This window comes from Cydia strobilella, chromosome 18 (genome assembly GCF_947568885.1).
Source record: "Cydia strobilella chromosome 18, ilCydStro3.1, whole genome shotgun sequence".
NCBI lineage: Eukaryota > Metazoa > Arthropoda > Insecta > Lepidoptera > Tortricidae > Cydia > Cydia strobilella.
The window spans coordinates 3,755,405-3,778,717 of record NC_086058.1 but is presented as its reverse complement, the minus strand read 5'-3'; the positions used below and the strand labels follow the sequence as shown (position 1 = coordinate 3,778,717).

Genomic DNA, 23,313 nt, shown 5'->3' with positions numbered 1-23,313 from the left:
ATTTTATTATGAAATGAAATGAAATGAAAAATGCTTTATTGCCACAAAAAAGTAGGTACAGAATACAAACTAACCTAATTTAAATAAACTATTCTAATAATATTAAATATACCTTATAAATCTTTAATATATATATTTTTCTAAATAATGTGGCAAACGGTTTTGGCGTCAGCATGATGCTGAAAATGCCCGCCCATAATGGGTGACACTTCAGCGCTGTTTTTCAGCCAGAACCAGATTCCCTACGCACCTCCACAATTAATTAAATATGTGCATAAGTAGTACCTACGGCGATTTTATCCAATATTTATCTGCCTAGACACTTCAGATTTCAATATGCCACGCCACATAGAGCCACTGAAGATGATATTTAGTATGAAATTCACGAGAAACCTATTTGTAATGAAATTCCAATCTAAGTAACTGTATTTTTCGTAAGATATATTATGTATTTATCCTGCGGTTTTTCAATAATAAAATAAAAAATAAAATAGCCTTTATTTACTGAACAAGGAATAGTTGCACATTATCTCTCTATTATCTCCCATCTTTTGAATTCCCTGCCTGCTTGCCCTTCGGCAAAGGCCTCCTCCAACCTTCTCCCTCTCTCCGGTCCGTTGCCACTCTGCTCCAGGTACGGCCAGCTACCTGCGCGATGTCGTCGCCCCATCTCATTATAGGTTTCTTCGCCTTTCTTCTACCTTCTCTTGGGTACCAAAGGTTTTTCAATAACCAGCGCTATCTCTTAGTCGAATGGCGATGGCGTTAACCTCCCATAAATAATCATCTAATTGACAACTTTATTGATCATTTTGCATCCAACGCGCAAGGGATACAACTAAATTTGCATAGTAATCTAAACACTGCAATATTCTATGTTCTATACGAACATTTTCATCTCATTTACTTATACGGCTGATTAGATTAATGCATTATCATATGATTAGCTGTAACGTTCAAGGTGGACTGCAGCTGGATATAACAGGCAGGTTTTAATTATCATAATGGGTTAGCTACATATATGGTTTTGTCTTAGAAGACTAAGTTGAAACTAACGGCAAGTTAAAAGATTTGTGACAGCGGTGTAAATTAAAATGGGAATTCTATACACGTTACAATTAGTCCTACGAGTATTGAGTTTTTTCTTTCTTGATTAGCGCCACTAGCACCATCACACTAACCAGGGGTGAAGCGGTTAAAACGTTAACCCAGTGTCAAATATAACTAACATGGTAACTCAAGGTTTAACAGGTTAACCCCGGGTTACTGGGATGGTTAAAGTGGCGCTTGTATTATATTGTTACTGAACCGGTGAACTCCATCTTAGGCCCTGTCTTCACTTTCCATCAGGTGTGACTAGGGCCAATCGCCGATCAGTTTATAATATAAAAAAAATTGAAGACTCGTTTTTACGACACTGCGCTAAAACTTCCGAGTCGAGTCCTTCATTGAGTATTTTACCCATAGAACGCTATGACGTAATTTTGCATACTAAAATCGGCCAAAGGCTTAAGCGCAATTCAAAAGGACTCGAGCGTCCGAAGAAAAGACTCTGTCAACAATTTTGTAGGTTTTATCTAAATACTAGTAGGTAGCAGTAACGAAAATAAGTGTTATATTCACACCTAAACCAAGGTATTCGAGTTAGTTTTGGATATATAGGTACCTAAGCTGCTGTTACGTCGTTTTCACTTTGTTACCTGTGCCTATTTGTGATTTTTCTAAAAATACTTATCAAGGCCTTCCGAAGCATATAGCTCTTGCTACAATGGCGGAATTTAGTCCCTAGGTAGATACAATTACCTGCAATACCTTTATGGCTCTAAAAATAAGCTTGTGTTGTATATAATATTGTCTTCGGTTACCGCGATAGTTACTCATGACATAAAACTCCCGTCTGTCACCCGTTGACCACGAACGCTGTAAAGGGTTCGAAACGCCGGGATGTGTTATAAATTAAATATACGCGATATAATCCGTTTTCATAGTTTTATTTCTTGTGTTGTATATTTTTACAAGCTTCGTTATACAAGATAAATATAGGTGACTGTACAATGACTACAACTTCGATTTCTGGACTTGGACATTATGCGGTAGTAAACCGATAGAATTTTAACGTTGCACTTGCATCTAGCTTCACTGATAGCTGATAATTTACTTCTAATTACTGCCCGCGTACGTATCGCTTCAATTCGCTCGGCTACGCGGCCCGTTAGCGTTCATTAAGCCGATTCTGTCTGAACTTTTTGATAAGATTTTGATATTGTTTTCGGGTACCGCGATAGTTACTCGTGTATCATAAAATATATCCCGATGTTTTGAACCCTTTACAGCGTTCGTGATCGACCGGAGACTTAGGAAAAATATATATTCACCCGTCAAAAATAGGAACACATACAAAAATAATTAATAAGAAATAAAAACTACACTTTTAAGGCTGGTTATAGTGGTTATTCATGCAAAATAGGGTCTCAAGGCTACTTATACATTACAACTATTTAAAGTTACTTAACACTACACTACTATACTAAAATGTCCACACCATTTAAAAGTATGGTCTCACAGGTCTATGTCTTGCTTTGCTTGATCCCAATGTTTTGATTTTATTTTTATAAGACCTTGAGTCGTGTCATCTGGCATCTCACGCCATATAATATAGTGCGAGCGAGTTGCCTTATGAGAAATGATCGCAACGTGTGGACCAATCAGCGTTCGGCTCACGCTGATTGGTGTAGCGGCGCACGCTGATTCAAAGTCGTATCAAAATAAGATGAATCCATAATAAATTGTGAAAATAGAATTGGCCTCCTTGTGGAAACCATGTGGAAACGGTCTGGTTGGAACGTATTCCCTGCGGGCTAGTACAATCATCGAGGTATATCACACGATAAAAACATCATCCTTTTTATAAGCTTTTATTTGATCTACATGTTAGATACTAGAGTTAAACCTAGAAAAGTCTGCAACGATTTTGATAGCATACGCAGTGCAAGTGTTATTTATATACGTCATAATTTCATAGAAGTTTGACGTTTCAAATAACACATGCACTGATGCGTGTGCTATCAAAATCGTTGCAGACTTTTCTTCGTCTAAACTCTATCTATCTATCTAATAGATATTGAATCAATTCGATTGAGCCGAAATTTAGCATACCCTTGTAAGTTGTTATCGCAGATACCTACAATGCATAGTGCATTGACTATGATATTCTCAAGCTGTTTTCTACTTCATAATAAAATTGATCCCAAGTCAGGATGATGGTGTGATCCTAAAGTATACCCAACTCGTACATTTTCTCCCGGAAAGCTCCATTTCGTGGAGAAGAAAGACGATAAAATGTTAGTATTTTAAAGTGAATATTTAAATAAATAATATTATTTTTATTTAATGTCAGATAAGTTGGGACGGAGACCCGAATGGAGTTGTTTAAGTAAAACCAAACTTACGTTTATAGTCTATGATAGTTCATTATTTTTAGTATGTGGGTATTTTTGCACTTTGTAATTCTTCCTAAGTCACCCGTTGACCACGAACGCTGTAAAGGGTTCGAAACGTCGGGATGTATTATAAATTCAATATACGCGATATAATCCGTTTTCATAGTTTTATTTAATGAATAACGTAGATGTGTTATAGTATCGGTAGTCAAGTATAAAAAGAGAGCAAGTAAATCTAAACATTAGTTATTTATAGACTATTATTGCTTACATGGTATTTATGCAATTCCGTGCGACACATATTTATGTTGCAGGCAGTAACGTATAGTTACTAGTAATATGTTAATTTAGACATATAGTACAAATGTAAATACACTAGTACAATGCCTTTAAACTGTCATGTACTTATAATAAAATTCACAATATCATCCACTCGCGTGGCAATCGGCAGTAGCGAGTTCGCATTACCTGCGTGATATACACGACTATCAGTCCTGTATTTGTATCATATGGCATTGTTCGCAGTATCCCCCACACGCGCGACGAACGGCAGCAGCGTGCACGCGTCGCCCGCGCGTGAGTTGCGCGACACGCCCGACTACCAATATGGCCGGTTTGACGCCAGCGCGCTGCACATCGCGCATGCGCTCAAACAGACCGAGCTGCAGAAGGCGTACCATCGCCCGAAAGAGAAACCCATCGACTGCTATTTGGTAAGTGATTCGTTAAAAAACGGGACATACAAAGCTTAAGGCCAGAGCATACCGGCTGCCTGTGGGTGGACGTGCCCGTGCGTGTGCGCAAGAATGTTGAAGCCGTACCCGCACACGTCACGCAAGCGGTGTGCCGTCTCGTATACCTATCTATAATAATACAACGGGCACGTGCTTGTTTACGCACACGTATTATTTGTGCATAGGCCTTTATGCCAAATATTACGTTAGAACTGTTAGGTAAACGAAGTTGAACCTGACCTTTTTGTTTTTGACAAAGGTTTAGGATAGGAGTTAGTACGAATAGGAAGGTATACATTGATGTTGTGAAAGCTAATTAGGTCTAGGTGAAACATTTAGTCAAGTCTATATATAGTCCAAAGTTTAAATCTAGTCGAAAATAGGCATTTTAGTGATGCTCGCATTACGGTTGAGCAGGGTTGCCGTACGAGTAGCTACAATTATATTATATAACTATAGATAGGCTATACTCATACATAAGGAAAACAAAAAATTTGATTAATTTTCGCAATTTTAGCATTACATTCCATTCCATTTCCATTCATCTTTGTCATACCTACTCGTTGTTAAACATGAGCTTGTCTTTCTCTTTCGGTGAGCGGGAGCTAGGCAACTTGTACAATTTGTCACAAGCGCTTCAATTTTGGAACGCCTATAACATATCTTGACTTAGGTGGGTAGTTGATAGCCCTGCATGTATCATTGCTCCCGAGCGTATTATTAAATTTAAAATAGTAAGAATGGCGCAAAAAGCGCTTGAAACTTTGATTCGCGAGTTACAAAAGACAATAACGTCACTAGTTGATAGAACCAGTGCGCTGGAGTTGAAGATAAGTGAGCAAAATATTACAATTATGGATCAGAATGAAGTGATAAAACAACTCAAAAATCACCTGGAGGGTACCACTACAAAAACACGTAAGTCAATTTCGAATACGTCCCCGGTAGCGCTGCAGCGCCCGGTGCGTCAAGCTAGACTCAAAACGTTCGCGATAGCTGCAGCGAAAAAATCAAGCGCGAAAACCACTGGCCGATCACTGACCTCTGACGTCGGAGCGCAGCCGATAGTACCCGAGGCAACCTGCGCGGTGACAAAACCAAACGTCGCGCTCGCTATTCTCGCCCACAAGGAGTCGATACAACAAGGTGGGGCCCCAGTGCCAGCGATCCTAACCGAGACTTCAACGAATGCGATGCGTGATGAGACCAGCCTTCCAGGACCCAGTATGTCTACACCACCAGGGATCCCAACTCTTGCTCTTTCGAAAGCGACTAGTCATGGATCCAACGACGATGACAGTAACACCAATCCTAATGAATGGAAACATATCACCTACAAGCGAAACAATAAACCCCGGCCAATAATTACTGGTGCGGGAAAAAAAGACGATGACCTCCAAACTGTGGAGCGTCAAAAATACGTGCAGGCTTGGTCATTTAGACCGGAAACTACCGTTCAAAATGTTACGAAATACTTAAGTGAACGACTACCGATGAACGAAATCACTGTTGAAAAACGAGATATTAAGACTGATAAACACGCAGCTTTTATTATAGGTTTTTCGGAGCGACTGCATGAGCTCGTATATGCACCAACTACGTGGCCGCCCGGTGTAAAAATATCGGAGTGGTTTCGACGCCGAACTGGTGGGGCGCGTGGCGCGCGACCCGCCGACACTTGCGCCGCCGCCGGCCTGCGCGGGCGCACACCCGACCTCGGCACCGAGCAGTCGTAAACACAACGGGGAGCGAACTGCATCTACAACGAATGCGAGCGAGTGTGAGGCGGTCACAGTATGCCATCAAAATATTGCCGCACTGGCGAATAAAAAATTGCGTCTCGAAGTGCTTCTACAGGGAGAACTTAAGTGTGACATCTTGGGAATCACCGAGCATTGGCTACAACAAGCGAATTTGAATAGTGTACAGTTAGACGGCTTTAAGCTTGTTTCGTGTTATTGTAGAAATAATACATTGCACGGTGGTTCGTGTATATACGTGCGCGATTACATGAAATGCATTGAAAACTTAGATATAGTGAAATTATCTATAGAAAGATACTGTGAAATCTCGGCTATTGATCTTGTAGATTTTGGTATATCTATAGTATGCATATATAGAACAAACTTAATTTGTATAAACGACTTTCTTGATGTTTTTGAACGGGTGCTCAATAAGATTAATGAATTAGAACTACAGTGTGTGATCTTGGGCGATTTTAACGTAAACTGCTTAGGTGATAGCAATGCCGAGATAAAAAAATGGTCCGATATATTATGTTCTCAGGGTTTGGATAATTTAGTGGATTTCCCTACGCGAATTACCGCTACAACAGCGACTTGCTTGGACCACTTGTACTCAAACTTGCCGCTGGGTTCAGTCACCGTGAAGCCAGTTACTACGAATCTAAGTGACCACCTCGCCATCAAAGGGGAATTAAGATTATTACGTAATAGATCTAACATAAATAACTTCAAAATATGCACTAGGTCTTTCTCTGAGATTAATCAGGCAAATTTTACGGAGGCTATACATAGTGTTGATTGGAACTACATACTCGCCAAAAACACGAACGCTATTGAACTTGCGACTTCTATAATTAATATTATAGTTAATCAGTTCGAGATCTGTTTTCCTTTGCGCATGAGAACGATAAGTGACAGGCGTAACTCGTCTTGGATTAGTACAGATGTGAAATTATATAAGTCTTTATTATTCGACATGATAGAATTTAGTAATACACACCCAAATTATGACTCAATAAATAAAATTATACATGACATGAAAATTCGTTATGACAATTTAATTAAAAATAATAAATCTAGTCACTACAATAATATAATTCAATCTAGCACTAATACATCTAAAGCCATGTGGAATGTAATAAATAAGGAACGGGGAAAACATAACAGCCCTATTTTAGATGTGACAGACGTTGTTCTAAAAAATGATGGGACAAAGTTTAGTTGTAAAAAACATGCATTAGATGCTATGAATTGTAGGTTTCTGGGTGCGGCGGAGGCGTGCGGGGCGCCGCGCGCTGATGTTGCCTGCGCCCTGCGCCAGCTGCGCGATGCACGGCCCGCCGCCGCCGCGAACTACTTGTTTACCCTCCGTCCTTTTACAGCGGATGAGGTACACCGGCTAGTTTCTTCATGCATTCCACCTAAGGCTTCAAAGGACGTTTATGGAGTAAGCATGAAGCTGCTAAGGCTGGCGCCATTCCCATTAGCTTTTGCGATGGCAGAACTCTTTAATCGCTGCATAAAAGAAGGCACTTACCCAGATCCGCTCAAAATAAGTAAGGTCGCTCCTATCTTCAAAAGAAAGGGTAGCAGAGGGGATATGGATGGCTATAGACCGGTATCAATCATCCCGGCGATAGCTAAAATATTCGAGCATGGCCTAAGTTCCCGTCTCTCTCAGTTCCTAAAAGAGACTAATAGTCTATCTGAGAGACAGTATGCGTACCGTGAGGGCCGATCCACTACATCTCTGTCCCGTGAACTGGTACGGCGCATAGTAGCTGCCAGAGAGAGTCAGCAGCAAGTCGCCGTCTTGTGCTGCGACCTCTCGAAGGCATTCGATGTGGCCGACCATGCAGTGCTTACAGGCAAGCTGCGCCACTACGGCATTCACGACAAATCGTTGTCCTTGTTCACGAGCCTACTCCAGAATAGGACACAAGTTGTGGTAAGTGATGGTGGGAAAGTGAGGTCGGATCCATTGGGCGCACAGATGGGGGTTGCGCAAGGATCGTCAGTTTCAAATTTGCTTTTTTCGCTGCTCTTAAATGACCTGCCAGACGCTATAAAAGCCGGCGAGGTATTAATGTATGCTGACGACGTTGCTGCAATTGTTACTGCTCCAAATGTCGATGGCGTCGAGAAGGCGTTGAACGAAGCAGCGGCGCAGCTTGCCCATTGGTTTAGAACCAATGGCTTGGCTCTTAACCTACGGAAGACGCATTTCATGCAATTTGATTTATCAGGTCGTCAGGCAGCGCCGCTGGCAATAAGAATTGAAGAAACGCTACTCGATCAAACTACTAGCACAGCTTTCCTGGGCTTTGAAATAGACTCGGGCTTGAAGTGGGATCGTCATGTTGACAAACTGTGCGGCAAAGTAGGCAGCGCGTGTTTCGCCCTAAGTCAAGTCGTCAAGTCTGTGACTCCGGAGGTAGCCCGTACATGCTATTTTGCTACAGTCCACTCTCTAATACAGTACGGGGCGGAGCTCTGGGGGCGCTGCGCCGAGTGGGAGAGAGTTTTTCGCCTCCAGAAACGTGCTATACGCATCATCTCACGGGAGCCGCTAGATGCTCCGGCGAAGCTACTGTTCAAAAAACTAGGCATTCTCACATTACCCGCAGTAGTAATTATGCAAGTGGCTGTGTACGTGCGTGAACACCTTACGTCCTATAAAATGAACGCAATGGTACACGAGTACAATACGCGAAACGCACACAAGCTCGTGGGTATTAGCCACAAACTTGCGAAGTCGTCCAAGCTAACTCACGTGATGGGCCCAACGGTCTACAACAAGTTGCCAAGCATTGTCACTGAGGCTACAAGTCTGCATAGCTTTAAACGCCGTCTAAAACACTGGCTTATTGAGCGCTCGTTCTATAATTACAATGAATTTTTAATGTATAAGGGCAGCTAAATGCTGAATTTTATTATTTTTATATTGCTATTATAGATGTTATAATAATTTCAATGAATTTGTGACTTTACTATTTATATACTTAATGAATTATTGTAATTTTTAATGTAAGTTATTTTACTGTTATTTTAATATGATGTAACTTAATCGATGAACTTTACTGTATAGTAATTTGATGTTATTTAGCAACTGACTTGTAAATTGGCTTTATAAAATAAATGACTATGACTATGACTATGACTTATAATAAATCATTGTACAAACATGAATTTAATTTCACTAAATAACACATTAAGTAACACAGACAAGCGAGGACAGAGGCATTATTATTACATCACAAAACAAACAACCAATGCAAAAAAGCTTTCTACCGCATTGCCAACATGGTGGTAGGTAACTACCAGTGGCGGCAGCGCCCACCCAGTTGTTATCGCGTCACTCCGTCCATGATAATTTCATTGCATATCAAACTGTTTCGCAAACGCTATGGTCCGACAAAAAAAATAGAAAACTATTGAGGGCGCCACTGTAACTGTCACATTTTTGACGTATAATGCTTAAACATGGCAACAATTTACTATGGCAATTTTTTTAGTTCCATTTATTTAATTTCTATTATTTTATGTTGCACTATAATGTTAGTTGTTAAGACTTTTATGGTGCCACATTTCGAACGATCAAGTTTCTGTACTCGATCGAAGCCTGTTCGTTATACATAAAGAGAAGCAAGCAGTGCAAGTGTTATTTTTAAACGTCAAACCTAAGAACTATTATATAATCTGTGGTCAAACTTCTATGAAATTATGACGTATAAATAACACTGCACTGAGTGTGCTATCAAAATCGTTGCACTTTTCTTGGTCTAGCTTTAGTTGATACTGTGCCAATTAATTAGGCTTCACCATGTCGCAAATATCAAATTAATATAGTCTGTCAACATGACGGAAATGGTCAGTAGAAAAAAGCGGCAAATTTTAAAAAAATATGCGCGAAGGGTAATCGTCCCATAGAAAAATTGAATTTCGCGCCTTTTGCTACTGACAAACTTATTTGACCGGCTATAAATTACTCCATTAAATTACCTTTTTGACGTTTCCTGCAACAATGCAGTTCGCTATATTACTGCAGCTCGGCATTACTGCCCACTGCATTGCTGACGCAAATGTAATTTTTCCACAGCCCGGATTTATAACATTGGTGGCAGCAATGCAGTCGGCAGTAATGTCGCGCTGTAATACATATTTTGCGACATAAGTAGCTAAAGTAGCACACAAAAATCCTGTGTAACACATAAAATAAACAATTCGTACCTATACGAGACCCTTGGGAAGTATCTGAGAAATATTTTACATGAAAGTGAACTAGCAATTTGTAAATGAAAATGCATATGATATGATATGATATGATATGAACAGCATTTTGAAATGAAAATGCTGTTCATATCATATCATATCATATGCATTTTCATTTCAAAATTCTGTTCATAATATTATCATATCATATCATATGCATTTTCCTTTACAAATTGCTAGTTCACCTTCACGTAAAATGTTTTCAGATACTTCCCAAGGCTCTCAGCGTCCGGCGTAAAAATAAAAGCTTTTAAAAAACTGTACGCACTGAATGGGCCTTTCTTCTGCGAGATAAGGACGCGCGATAAAATGAAGGCGTGTATCGACTGGTATCGACGGATCCACATCGCATTCCTGGCTCGTGGACTAGAACCGATCGCGTGCGCAAATGGAATGCCGGCGCCGGCGCAAGCCACTAGAAGAAGCGGAGGGTGCCTATGATTTTTACCGAAGTATATTGATTTAATCGGAGTTAAGGGCTGCCCAACACAAGCGTCTCCCGAGCGTCAGCGTCTAGTCAACTCTATGGGTGCTGCTCGACGCAACGTTGACGCAACTGCGCAGTGTGGGGTGGCCCCACCCCACACTATCATCTATTGAGCGTCGGCGTTTAATCAGCGCTGTGGAATATGTCGTCGCTGCGCAGTTGCGCCAACGTTGCGGCGAGCAGCATCCATAGAGTGTACTATAACGCCGAGGCTCGGGAGACCTAAGTTTGCTGGGGTGGCCCTAAATTCACACGACACCGCTCACTTAGACATCTGGAAAGGATGGGACACGATCGTGCAGTGAAGAGTGTATGCAGGGCGTCCGCGTGGAAAACGTCCGCTGCCGCGAAAACGAAACGCTGGTGGCCCTGGCTAATCTAACTGGCTTGAAATAGTTCAGAAAAGGTAATAGTGGGGTTCGCTAGTGTCGGAGCCCATTCTTTTTAAGTGTGTCGGAGGGTGTATTATGCTTAGCTTAGCGGAACCGAAGCCAAGAAGTGGAGGCCCTTTTGATAATTTATTGAGATGTAGTGGATAATACTGTCACTTTCCGCGCGAGTCGTGTCATATGAAATACCTTCTCGGCCCGGTTTTGGGCTACATCTGCGGTGTCAGCATGGTTGCATTTTTATCACCTGTCACTATGCCTATCACTTTCGCACTTACATACTTGTTAGAACGTGACAGGCATGGTGACAGGCGATAAAAATGCTACCGTGCTAAGCCCGCTAGACACTGGGCAGCCTCTCAAAGCCGATTTCCTTTTTCGAGAAATATCTCTGAGTCCCCGATTTTAGCCTTAGGGCTTCTGTCGTTGTCTTGGCCAACGAGTCATCAGTCCCACTTCAACTTGCTGCTTTCTAAGCTACTCTTTCAACCCGCTCCCGATTTTGACTTAAAAACCTTCTGCGCACATTTCTCGCAAATCTCGAGGCTTCATCGCGAGAAATCTGCCGTGCGAGATAAAAAGATAATCCGTAAACAAATGCAACCGACGAACGGCATATTAGAAATTATAAATATTAACAAATACCTGTAATCACGAGATTTAATTACTGATGTAATAGTTAAACAGTATAATTAAAATACAATGGCATACTATATCATACGTTGTACAGTCGCCAACAGATATATCGGAGCGGCCGTGATGCTCAAAAATATCTGAACGCCTTGACAATAAACAATAAAGGCGTGTTCATATATTCGGGAGCACCTTGGCTGATATCTAATATATAGCGACTATACGAATTTCGATAAGGGCGTTTTATAATAACGTCGTTATGGTAGTAACGTCTTATTGACAAATGACAATAGGAAACTCTGTTTTTTAAACGACACATAATATTACACCGGTTTGTCCTGTCGCTATAATCAAAGAGTTTTTTGTAGTGCTATTCAATTGAATGGGTTTTATAATTTTTGGCGCGGGAAATTATTAATAAACATAAATATTAAGCAATACGGGAAATCTTTGCGTCATTGAATGTTGATTTTATCGCTCCCTAATACAAATCATGCTCGGAATCTTCATTAAACACGTTATAATTGCGTTATTTATCGCATTAACAAGTTAAATTTATGAAACATATCGATATTGCCCGGAAATATATTTGATTTGGTACTTTATTTGTATTTTGATTCTGCAAACGTATGTGACGTATGTCATAGGACGCTAGCAGACCTCAAGGTTCAAATTTTGGATGGACCAAATAAAATAGTATTCTTAAGCTTAGTATTCACGATATTCTCTAATCCCCAACCTAAACACCAGCTTTTAACATAAACATAAGATCGTACAACTTAGGCACTTAACCTACCTAGAGGGTCAGTACACTCAGTAAGTACCTACATTGTAAGTTTACGCTAACTTTTAAGTTACCCGATAGAAGATTTTCTCCTAATTTAAGTATTATATTTTTACTGCATCTAAGACGGCAAATCAAGATTTTACAACACATATCAGCTTATGACAACTTTGCAGCATATCGATGATGTCATTTACTGGCACAGCTATCTGTCAAGTTATATACAGTAGCAGTACTTTGACTACTTTTCTAATTTGGCATCGCCAGTTGGATCATTTAGCGTGTTAATGACAATCATGACATAAATTTGAGACCACTTTATAACCAGTCATTGAAATTAGCATACTCAAGCTATAAAATGACCAGCTTATCGTCTATTGCGTATCGAATGGGCTGTCAATTGATGACAAACTCAATGCCTAGTTTCTGACTAGAGTATAAGTAATTAGTAATTATATTTATCCTTTTAATTATACACCAAGAGCAATAAAGTGTGTGTACACTTGTCCACGTTGACCCTTTAAATAATATGGGCGTATTGAAGTAGTAACATGCGGTATAATTCACTGAACTACGATAGTTCTTGCCACATTTCCTATAAGTAGCAAAAGTTTGGCAGGTTTAGGGCGAAATTTGCATTTTTCTCAAAATGCCACATCGCGTGTTATCAGAAGTAAGTACAGTACAACGAAACGAAGCGGTACGAGTAGCAAAGCAGTTAATCTTGCGATTTGCGATTGATTAGGTTCATTGATCTCATCATGTATTCGTTTACTTTTAGTTTTTTAATTTCATTTTGATTTCGTTTAGTGTGATACCTATCAATAAAGCAGTTTCTTGACGTAACTTAAATGTCTATCTAGATCAATTTGTCACATCTACCGCTTCCTATAACCACCGCAACCTGCACTGTCTTACATAATGAACAACAATCCCCATAAGGCGTTTACCAAGTTACTAGCAATACTCCTGTCCTGACCGTCGTTAGACCTTACGACTTCGCATTAGGGCTTACGAATGAGCATTTAACGGGTACATCTGCGACGGGCATTTCTATCGTTCACTGTACATTACGTAGTCGCTTGCTCTTTTATGGTAAGACGAATAGAGCAACAGGCGATGTATTCGGGCCATAAACGGGAGTCCGCCGTTAACTTGTGAGAAGGTTTGATGTATAAACCGGGGTGGTATTCTCATCGCTTCGAGTCAAAAGCTCGGTCGAACTAGTTTACCGAAGTGACTGTTCGGTTAATACTAACTGCAACACTTTAAAAGGAGGAGGAATTCGTATAAGAGGTGCAAGCACATACTATGCTCGCCTTTAAAGTTGGTCAAAGGCGCCTAGCCTTTCAAAGATTGCATATAGGTATTCGAGACACTAGACAGGGCGCCGCACTAATACATCGATCCTTGATGAACTGAACATCACAACCAGGCTGTCTACTGTCTGCTTACGCAAAGTGCTTGTGTATTTTGGCCACATTGCCAGGAAAGACAGTGATAACCTGGAAAAGCTGGTAATCACTCGTAAAATTGAAGACGATAGGCCGAGACGCAGGAGCCCAATGCGGGGGACACCAAATTCGCTCAGCCCTTGGTAACGCTCCACGGTGCCCTACACTCGGCGACAGACAGAAAGAGGTGGCGGCAAATTGTCCAAGAGAAGCTGCTCCCTAGAAGTGACCACGACCCTCAGTGATGAGGAAAACGATGCAAGGAGGAGGACTCGGGAAATTGGGACGGGTACAGCCGTGATCTTTTAGTAGTATGTATTATGTGCCAAAACTTCATCGTATATAAAAACGTGTATAAAACAGTCTCTGCAGAACCTATGAGTCATCAAACGACTTAAAACTCTTCTTAAAAGGAAACCTCAGCCACCGGTGAAGAAGGCTTCACAGGTTGTTCCTTTCACGGCGACGGCAAAAACATAACCACCGCGGCACTCTATCAGATAAGTTAATTATAAACGCTTAGATCCATCTTACCTTATAAGAAAGTGGTGCAAAAGGCTTAAGTGGTTTGGGAACCTTATTAGTGGAAAGCGAGCCTATTTTGTATTTATATTGTTTTGATTAAAGTATTTTTAGTATAGATTCGTAATAGATCCAATGTATCTCAAAAAGGCAATGTATTCTGTATCATACAGTGGACAGGTTTTAAGTTGTAAGGGTGTTTATGAGTTAAACAGATGATCTTGGTGGTTTTCTAAAACACAATCTTGAAAGTTCCCCGCACCGGTTCCACCGGCGTCTACGCGTATCTTTATGGTAAGCCCACTAGGGTGATGCACAGCACAATGCACATGGACGCCTGACCTAGCGCGACCACAAGCACCAGAATTTGGACGAGTTCGTGGGACAACTGGCGCGCAAAATGTTTGACCGCGCCGATTCGTCACGGCATCAGCTACTGAAGGCCCCCCTTCACGCCCGCCCCCCAGATGCCCGCCGGTAGAGAGCCCAACCACGTGAGCTCGTGCCGCAAGAGTGGCCCCCGAAGCCCCACAAAGCTGCAGATTGGCCACCATGACCAACCAAATCCTGTTGGATCAAGAGGAGAAAAAGAAGAGCCAATTGACAGCAGAACAGCAGTAGTTGGTGAGAACCGTGGGGGCCTATGGGTGCCCAGAGAGCATTGCCGTAGTATTTAGCCAGTCGTCATATCAGTCGCTTCCGCAAAACCTAAATATCATAGCATCAACCTGTTAGAAACTCAGGTCCGGTTTTCTTTGAACGCGCGCCAAGGGAGGCAGCTTCGGTGCACGCGTATGTATTATTCAATGTGTGTACCGAGATCTGGGGATCATGCGCGATGCATTGTAAGTTCTATAATATGTCAATCTCATTGGCCTCATTCTGCGAAAAAGCTTTATGTGATAGGTTAGGTAGTAGTGAAACCAGGATATCGGAGTATAAGTTTACGTTTCTTGCAACTGCTTGCAACATACCTTACCATACTACGTTCATGAACTCAGGCTAAGAGTTACATTAACAATAAGTGTGTTTATGTGGCTTTCCATTCTATCAGAATTTCAGATAAAAAGGTCCTTTATTTCACTTGAAACATAAGGACCCTACTGATGGAAAGCCACAAATACCCTCACTTAATTTTCCTACGGAACGCGTGTTGTTAAAATGCACTTACAAAAGCTGCCGCTAATTGGATGGAAGAAGCGAATGAACTGTTTATGTGTTTACGTCAAAATGGTAACACGTACAGGTACAATATGTATATTGTTTGATATGTACTTTATTAATATGAGCCTAATGAAAGACTACTTTCTTCTGTCGGTCACGAATGAACGAGCGACGAATGGCTAATGACTTAGAAAATGAGTTGCCACTGTGACTGACAGAAGGAATTTGTTAACCACTTTCTGTGCTAGACCAATCAAAATAAATCAATCTACATTATGTCACGTGGCATTGGTATGCAGGTATTGTATGCTATAAGTTTTTTAAACCTGAAGGTCTGATTGAAAAATCAACGTTAACAATCGCCACACATCATGCTGAGATGAGCCCATCGTGGCACTTTCTCGTTTTTTCCGTGTTTTGTGTCATATATTTATTGAATAAAGTTACGTACTTTATATTCCTATTTCAATTATTACTCTTTGATATATAAGGTACTTACTGCATAGAGTAGGTATCAACAACAAGCAAGAGATTTATCAATATATGAGAAATATGAATACCAAATTTTTCACTTCCAACAGGCACTAACACGAATTAATAAACTAGTGGATGTGAAATGACTCCTATTTAGTATGAAAACCAGTGTCGCTAAACTCACACATTCATAGCCACGTTAAAATATGTCACACACTTACAAAATTGCTCTGATTCGTAGCAACTTTCCATACCAAAAGGTTATTACCGGTGGACATTTCTCGAACGAATATCAACTGTAGGCTACATGAGTGACGGTTTAAAATATAATGTCAAAGCTATATGACATACGACTCTTTCATTATCTCATTCATCTCACAAAAGCTCGCTCAACGTTCACCTAATACAACTACTCAACACCAGATGGCGTTATTTTATATAATTTTAAAATCACACTTATTACAGGCGAGAAAAGGGCTAAAAAAACAGTATAAGTAAGGTCTAATTACGCATGGTTTGTTACGGATCTCACGGTCAAGTTACACTGGTGCTTTCGAGATCTCTACACGCCTGCGAGTAGCTAACCGTTGGAACTTCTTTCCATTCGACGATATAGGGAGGGGACAGTGTAATCGGAGTGTTTTATCGATATTTGTGTGTTCAGTTAGGTATTGATATTTCATTACCGTATGTTTTAACACATTTAGATGATACTTTATTTATGATTATAATATAGGTAGTGATAATCGTGATTGTATGAAAAATAATATGTAGTACAGTACAACAAATATCTAACTAGAAATTTGTTTCTTATTAATTGACCAACTAGGTTGTTAATGTGAACATTAAATATATCTTAAAGTCAAACAGATAAAATCATAGTTCTTTAAAGGTCTATTAACTCGGTATTGCTGTTATTTTGTAATCACAAATCTGCAATTACTTACATAGGTAAGTATTCGTCTTTAACAATATATTTACTTGTAGCAGCATTTAAGGCCAATCTAGACGGGACAACCTGATTAAATTGTCAAATTAATTGTATGGTGTGAAAGCATACATGAAACTGGCTCATCGATCCCACTTGATTTGATTGTAAGATTGTGACCTATCAAATCAGGAAGGGGGCGCTAGTTTGCGTGGTACGGAACACTTTTTATTAATTTAGTGAGCCCGAATGTCACTAATAATTACTAAATTAGTAACTAAGTTGCGTGTGGACGCTAGATGAGATGTATGGCAATTTTATCCCCAGAAATCTTTCTCTAAGAAATGCTCCTAGCAAATGTTGCTATATTTTTGCGGAAACTAATTTTCTTGCCCAGTAGCATTGATCCATTTATTTTTAATATCGGCATCTTGTGGTAACCTACAATAATTAATAATAAAGAAATATAAAATATAAAACGTTTATTCATGGCACATTGCATGCATTGTACGCATAAGTGCATTAAGTACCTAGTCTAATTATATTAACGATGAAAATATGATGGGTGTAAGAAACAAAAACGTATGTAAAGGAATACGAAGGTTTGAAAGGTTGCCATGAAATGACCCCGACTTAACTTAGTGCTTGATGACCAGAGCTGCCATATTTACTAAGACATTGATTATCCCAAATAATAATTAGAAACGTGTCTAAAATAATAATTTATTACCGAACCAAACATCAAACTTGAAATATCGTAACTTTAACTTTATCGACATAAATATCGACATTGCGCAGCATCTGAGTAGCGAAGTTATTTGACATTTAGGATAGCGAATATTCCAGATAAACGTAAAGAATAGTGACAAAGGATTGTGAACTCTAAGTTCTAACTGATAAAATATAGATTTACTTAATGAACATTCCTAAATAATGCAAAATAAACAGATTTTTCGTATTTATTGGATTATATTTAAATAAATAACCACCGGTGATAGGAAATACCTCCACGTGAAAGATTTTTTAAACCGCTGTGATTTCTGCAGCTTAATACTGCACAATACGGCATTTTAAATTTAATTATCAATTTTTGTTAGACGAGCGTACGTACTACGTGAATGTCATTCGAGCATGAAGTTTACACAACAACTGAGCATAGTCTGTGCATAAAGTGAGTCGGTCGCTACTAACTGTCGGATAGACGGGAACGCCCACTTGCCATCTCCATCCTACTCCGTGGGCACTAAGCAGGCATAATACAATAGAGGTAGTGGTTTAGCATGTATGTGACTACCAATACCATGATCATCCCCTAATTCGTTCATTAGAATTGAAATCACGAATGTGAAACGAGTTAAAAATAAAAACAATCATTGTGGTTCAATTTTTTTTAATAAGTTAGCCAACAGGAAGCATATTGATCAATAATGACATTAATGGCTAAGGCGAAGGCTACACTGGTCACTGCGTGTTATGTCACAGTGACATTACTGAAAACGTCGCTCAATGCAATCCGGCGCAGCCGGTTATGAATGGACGAGTAGGCGACGGCCTTGCCTGCCAATGTTTACAATGCACTTAATAATTTTATTTTGTCATAAATTGGGTCAAAATATGCAGAAATTTATTTTAGCCAGTCATACATCCTCGATCAATTTAACAATTTTGAAAGTTTGTATCTCCAATCGGGATTTCATTGACATGAAATTGACCTGTTGCAGCTAAAACGGAGTTTACTCTCCGCAACAAATTTCAGGACATTTTGAATTTAAAGGGATGCCATTTGAATTTAAAACGTGCCCTCTAACATTAAGTCTTGACCTGTAACAAATTAACTGATGAGACGATTAATCTGCCGATCACAAAAAACGTATTTCTCATATACATAAACATAAAATACTTGAGATTAAACTCGAGTAGAAATATAGCAAATTGGACTTTATTTCCTAAATCAACGTTTTTCTATTTAAGGAGTAAAAAAAGGTATTTTCTGAGTGAATTATATTATAGTCGTACTCATAAATTACTCTCTATTACAATGTAGAAGTACAACACTACTGATCGTGCGTCAGGTACCAATACCACCAGCAGTGAAAGGGCCCCCTTTTTTTATTGTGTGACAATCTTCTGTTTCCCATGGGTATTAGGTACCTACATGATCTACGATGAATACATGTTAGTTGACAAGACAAAATATTCAAAATACCTAATAAAAGGCATGAGATATTTTAGATATATTATTGCAGGTGGCTATACCAGCTATACCTGTGCTTCGGCGGTTAACATAGCAATGCAGTCGCAGCAAGTTATGAATGAACGCGTGGGCGTCGGCCTTGCGCGGGCGCCGTTTACGCTACAGTTGTATGCAGCTCTTTAGTCGAATAGCTACTAGATTAACCCCTTTATTCTTAAAACTTTGCAAACCTTAATTATTTTCATTTTTGTTTTATCCCTTTCTTACAAAAATATAAGTAAAAACCACAGATTAAGAAAAAAAATTAAGTGTGCAACCGAATTTTAGCAATTCGATACCATTCGTACCAGACCAAAAAGTTCTCAGATAGCACAAAGACGGGTAGTCTATCTCGCTGCGAGATACTGTCGCGCCAATCATGTGCTAGGCCTACAGAGGGGTTAATTAAATAATATTAGTACCTGCAAAAGCTACGTTTAAACGTGAAGCTTTATCGCGCCTATGCAGCCCTAGATTAAAGCAGTCACCAAACAATCTTCTACGATTACGTCACTCCACACTCCATTTGATCTCACGCCGGTTTCATCAACGAGATGCGAGAGCGAGATACCCTACAAGCTATAGGAAGCATACAATGGCGGAGCGGCTCGAGTTGTATAACATTGTATGGGCCATTGTACTGTTACCATTATGTCTTATCGATGTGTGGAATGCCGTGTCAAAATTGTATCTTTTGCAATTATAGGTACTTCTTGTTCTACTACTTGTAGGTACTTATATGAAATTAGTTTTATAAAACGCCTGTGATAGCAGATAGAAGGAGTGATACGCTGATGTGATGTTATAGACTAATGTTGTAGTGTTACGGAGATCCATCAGCTATCAAAACCAAATTGCACCAATGAATAAGATGGAAAGCAAGATCACACTTAGCATAGCTACAGATTATTACATTTAAGTTTTACTTATGAAAGGACACAGCAACAAACAACAAGAGTTAATACAATAAATATTAAGTAGAAATCAGGAATGACACATTTTGAAACACACCTACAATCTGAAATACAATTAAAAAAAAAAAACTTTAGTAAGTAAGACAGAACACCCAACAACAAACAAATATTCTTAAAAAACCATACTGAATCACAACATTTTAACGTCTTACAACGGGGATCTTACAGTTTATTCCTTATTGTACTTATTGAATGTGATAATAGCCATTTTGTACAGGACAATAAGTACTGCAGAAAATATGATAATGAAAGACAAGTGAAAGTCTTTACCGTTGTTTTGTCAAATGTTCTACTATATTACTGGTATTCTCTGGGGGTGTAAAACAGGTAGGCAGTTGATTAATTCGATAGTTTCATAATAGACGTTACAGACTTTTTTTCACTCCATTAAACAGTGAAAGAAATAGAAAATAGTGATGTCCCACGCGTCATATTAGAGCTATATTTTGAGTTAAGTTCATAACTGTATGTACTAACAATGGACTAGAGAAATGAACAGTTACTGGTTATTTGTTAATCATTCTCAAAAATATCTAAGCAGGTAACTAGGTCATTTATTTAATTTATTAATAACCTCGACTTCATTGTCGAAAGTTTTTCATCAAGAATGAACATGTATCATCAGCAGACAGATTACACGCACCTTAACACCCAGTAACTCTTCATTAAAGTTATAATTAATTTTAATAAAAGGCTTTATCTCATGATCGGTTTAGCTGCGTTCATTGTGCAAACATCAAAGATAAACTTGTTGATTATTTATTGTGTGAAGGCTTAGGTAATTTACTTCTACGGTGTAAAGATAGTTGAGTAGCTATTGGTAAGAGGTAAAACATTTTTTTTTGCGATTTCGGCATATGTCTCATAATAAAAGTTGTTTAGTATGACCTATATTTTATCTACGCAGAGTAGATATGGCCGGTGTTAAAAATTTCACCCTATCAACTCGAATGTTCATGCCAATTTTCACGTTATTTCAGAATATCGTTTTAAAATGAGAGTATAACTTTGATTGTATGGAAACGGCCGCAGCTCGTGGTATCGCCGTTTTATAAATGTGCATTGGATAAATTCGGCAACGAGGTTAATCCCAATACACCTTAATACAAGTGAAACACCTTTACTTTTGGTACGGTTATTTTGGTATTATTCCGTGGGAACCTCTTTCGAGGTTTCCACGCGAAAGTTCAGGGGGTCACCCGCTTGTTACACTTGTTTTATTATATTTTCGACTTAAAATACAGTAGCCTTGCCATAAGCTTGTCACTGACACGAGACTAACATATTCGCATTATTCAGATTTCATATTCTATCACTACTTGATAAAATCTCTACTTATATGCACACAAGCTGTTAGGTAACCATTGCCCACAGGAACAGGAGTAACTTATGTGTTAAAATCGATGTGTACCCAAACGCATTGACCTGCCCCATCATAATATTTACGGCAATCATAAAATGACGCGAGCGCCGATCCGATTGTTTCTCATATCGTAACGATGGCCATAAGAGATGACGTCAACGGCCGCCGCTCCTTGCTGCACTGCAGTGTCTTTGGTTTAGATTAAATCTTGTCCTGTTCAATTATACATGACTTATTCCATCATCGGTTTATACTTTATTTACGTAGGTACATTACCGAGTCTGCAAACCGCCTAAGTACAACAGACGGACTTAATGCATCTAAGCATTCTCTACCGGTCAACCATAGGGTGAAACAGAAATGCGTGATTTAATGTGCACTGTGCATGTGTGTGTGTGCTTCGTGCTTCTCCTTTTATTCTTTACACTTTTTGAAAGTATCAACCGCCTCACTTTAACGACATTTTTTGGCCAGTTATTATTATTATTTTGATGGTATTTCCAGTTATTTGGTAGATAACCTGCATTTCAACCGGCTACTTCACCAAAAACACAAAAAAAATACTGCTATACATCTACAAAAGTATCAATAACAAAACCCATACTTTTCTTCAGTCTGAATCCAATGTTGAGCTCTCGCTGCTAAATATCTGACAAACTGCGTATTAGATCCAAGAATTTTGATTACTATACAACTGATCGAATCGACACAATCCTCAATTGCCTCACAATTAGCATAACCCCGACCCTTGATCAAACAAACCAGCTTGTAAACGACGTGTAACGTTGCGAACTGCGCGCGCGCCTACGTCGTTCCCACACCTCGTTCATTAGCATAAGGACCGAAAAACTATGTAAAACTCAATAATACGCCATTTCGCATTGAATTTTAAACACCCGTAGGTTGATTATACCTAAAGAATGTAAACAATATCCGCTATGTGCCATTGAAATTTTGTTCTAATATCTGCGCGAGTGTAGCGCCCGCTTGGCGACTATATGCTACATTACTTATTTGACAATTGGCACTACTGTCAATGGCAATATAAAAAACCTATAAAAAATCACATTTTTGTCACACCCTGCGTTGTCGTTGCTTTTAGTCCCTGCACTAATGTACTTTGGAAAATTACCGATTACCTTTCTTCTACAAGTTCTTTATGGACGGTATCTGAATTTGAAAAGGGGTTAAATTTTGTAATTTATATTATACGAGCAGACAAATTAACGGGTTTCAAATGTAGTTACGACGGATATGTCTCAAGAAACATGTAAGCAGCTACGCCTATTTCGAAACAACTGAATTACTTTATTTAAATATGGTTGGAGAGCCGGCAGTAAAGTTTCGAACCAACGTGATACCGCGATGAGATGCACAATGGTTTCCCATAAAACTGATGCTAAGTCCGAATTTGATAGTCTGCCACGGCGGAACTAGCCGAAAGTACAAAAAAAATAGCCACTTCCGGTGCGAAAAAGGGGGGGTCATTTAACCCATCTGATACTGCAATAAAAGCTATGGCATCAGTTAGAAATTTACTGGTAGATACAGAAAAGCGAAATCTGCCAGTATGATTCCTGCCGGAAGTGCTTGGCATACGCTCTCAAAGGTGACCATCAGGACCCCTAAATTAACCCATCTGATACCAGCATGAAACCAATTCCAGTCGGTAGATATGAACCTTCTCTTCAGGAATATATAAGTCTGCCAGGGGGCT

General features: G+C 39.4%; 2 protein-coding genes across 2 annotated transcripts in view; both read left to right on the top strand.

The window, feature by feature from the left end:
* Positions 1 to 23,313, top strand: part of LOC134749434 (putative phosphatidate phosphatase) — a 136,881-nt gene that overhangs the window by 46,119 nt on the left and 67,449 nt on the right. The gene's annotated exons all lie outside the window — the stretch shown is intronic.
* Positions 1 to 23,313, top strand: part of LOC134749367 (hillarin) — an 80,209-nt gene that overhangs the window by 25,560 nt on the left and 31,336 nt on the right. The window contains exon 4 of the mRNA XM_063684287.1: positions 3,966 to 4,153. Within this exon, the coding sequence (XP_063540357.1) occupies positions 3,966 to 4,153 (188 nt within the window). The remainder of the gene's footprint in view (positions 1 to 3,965; positions 4,154 to 23,313) is intronic.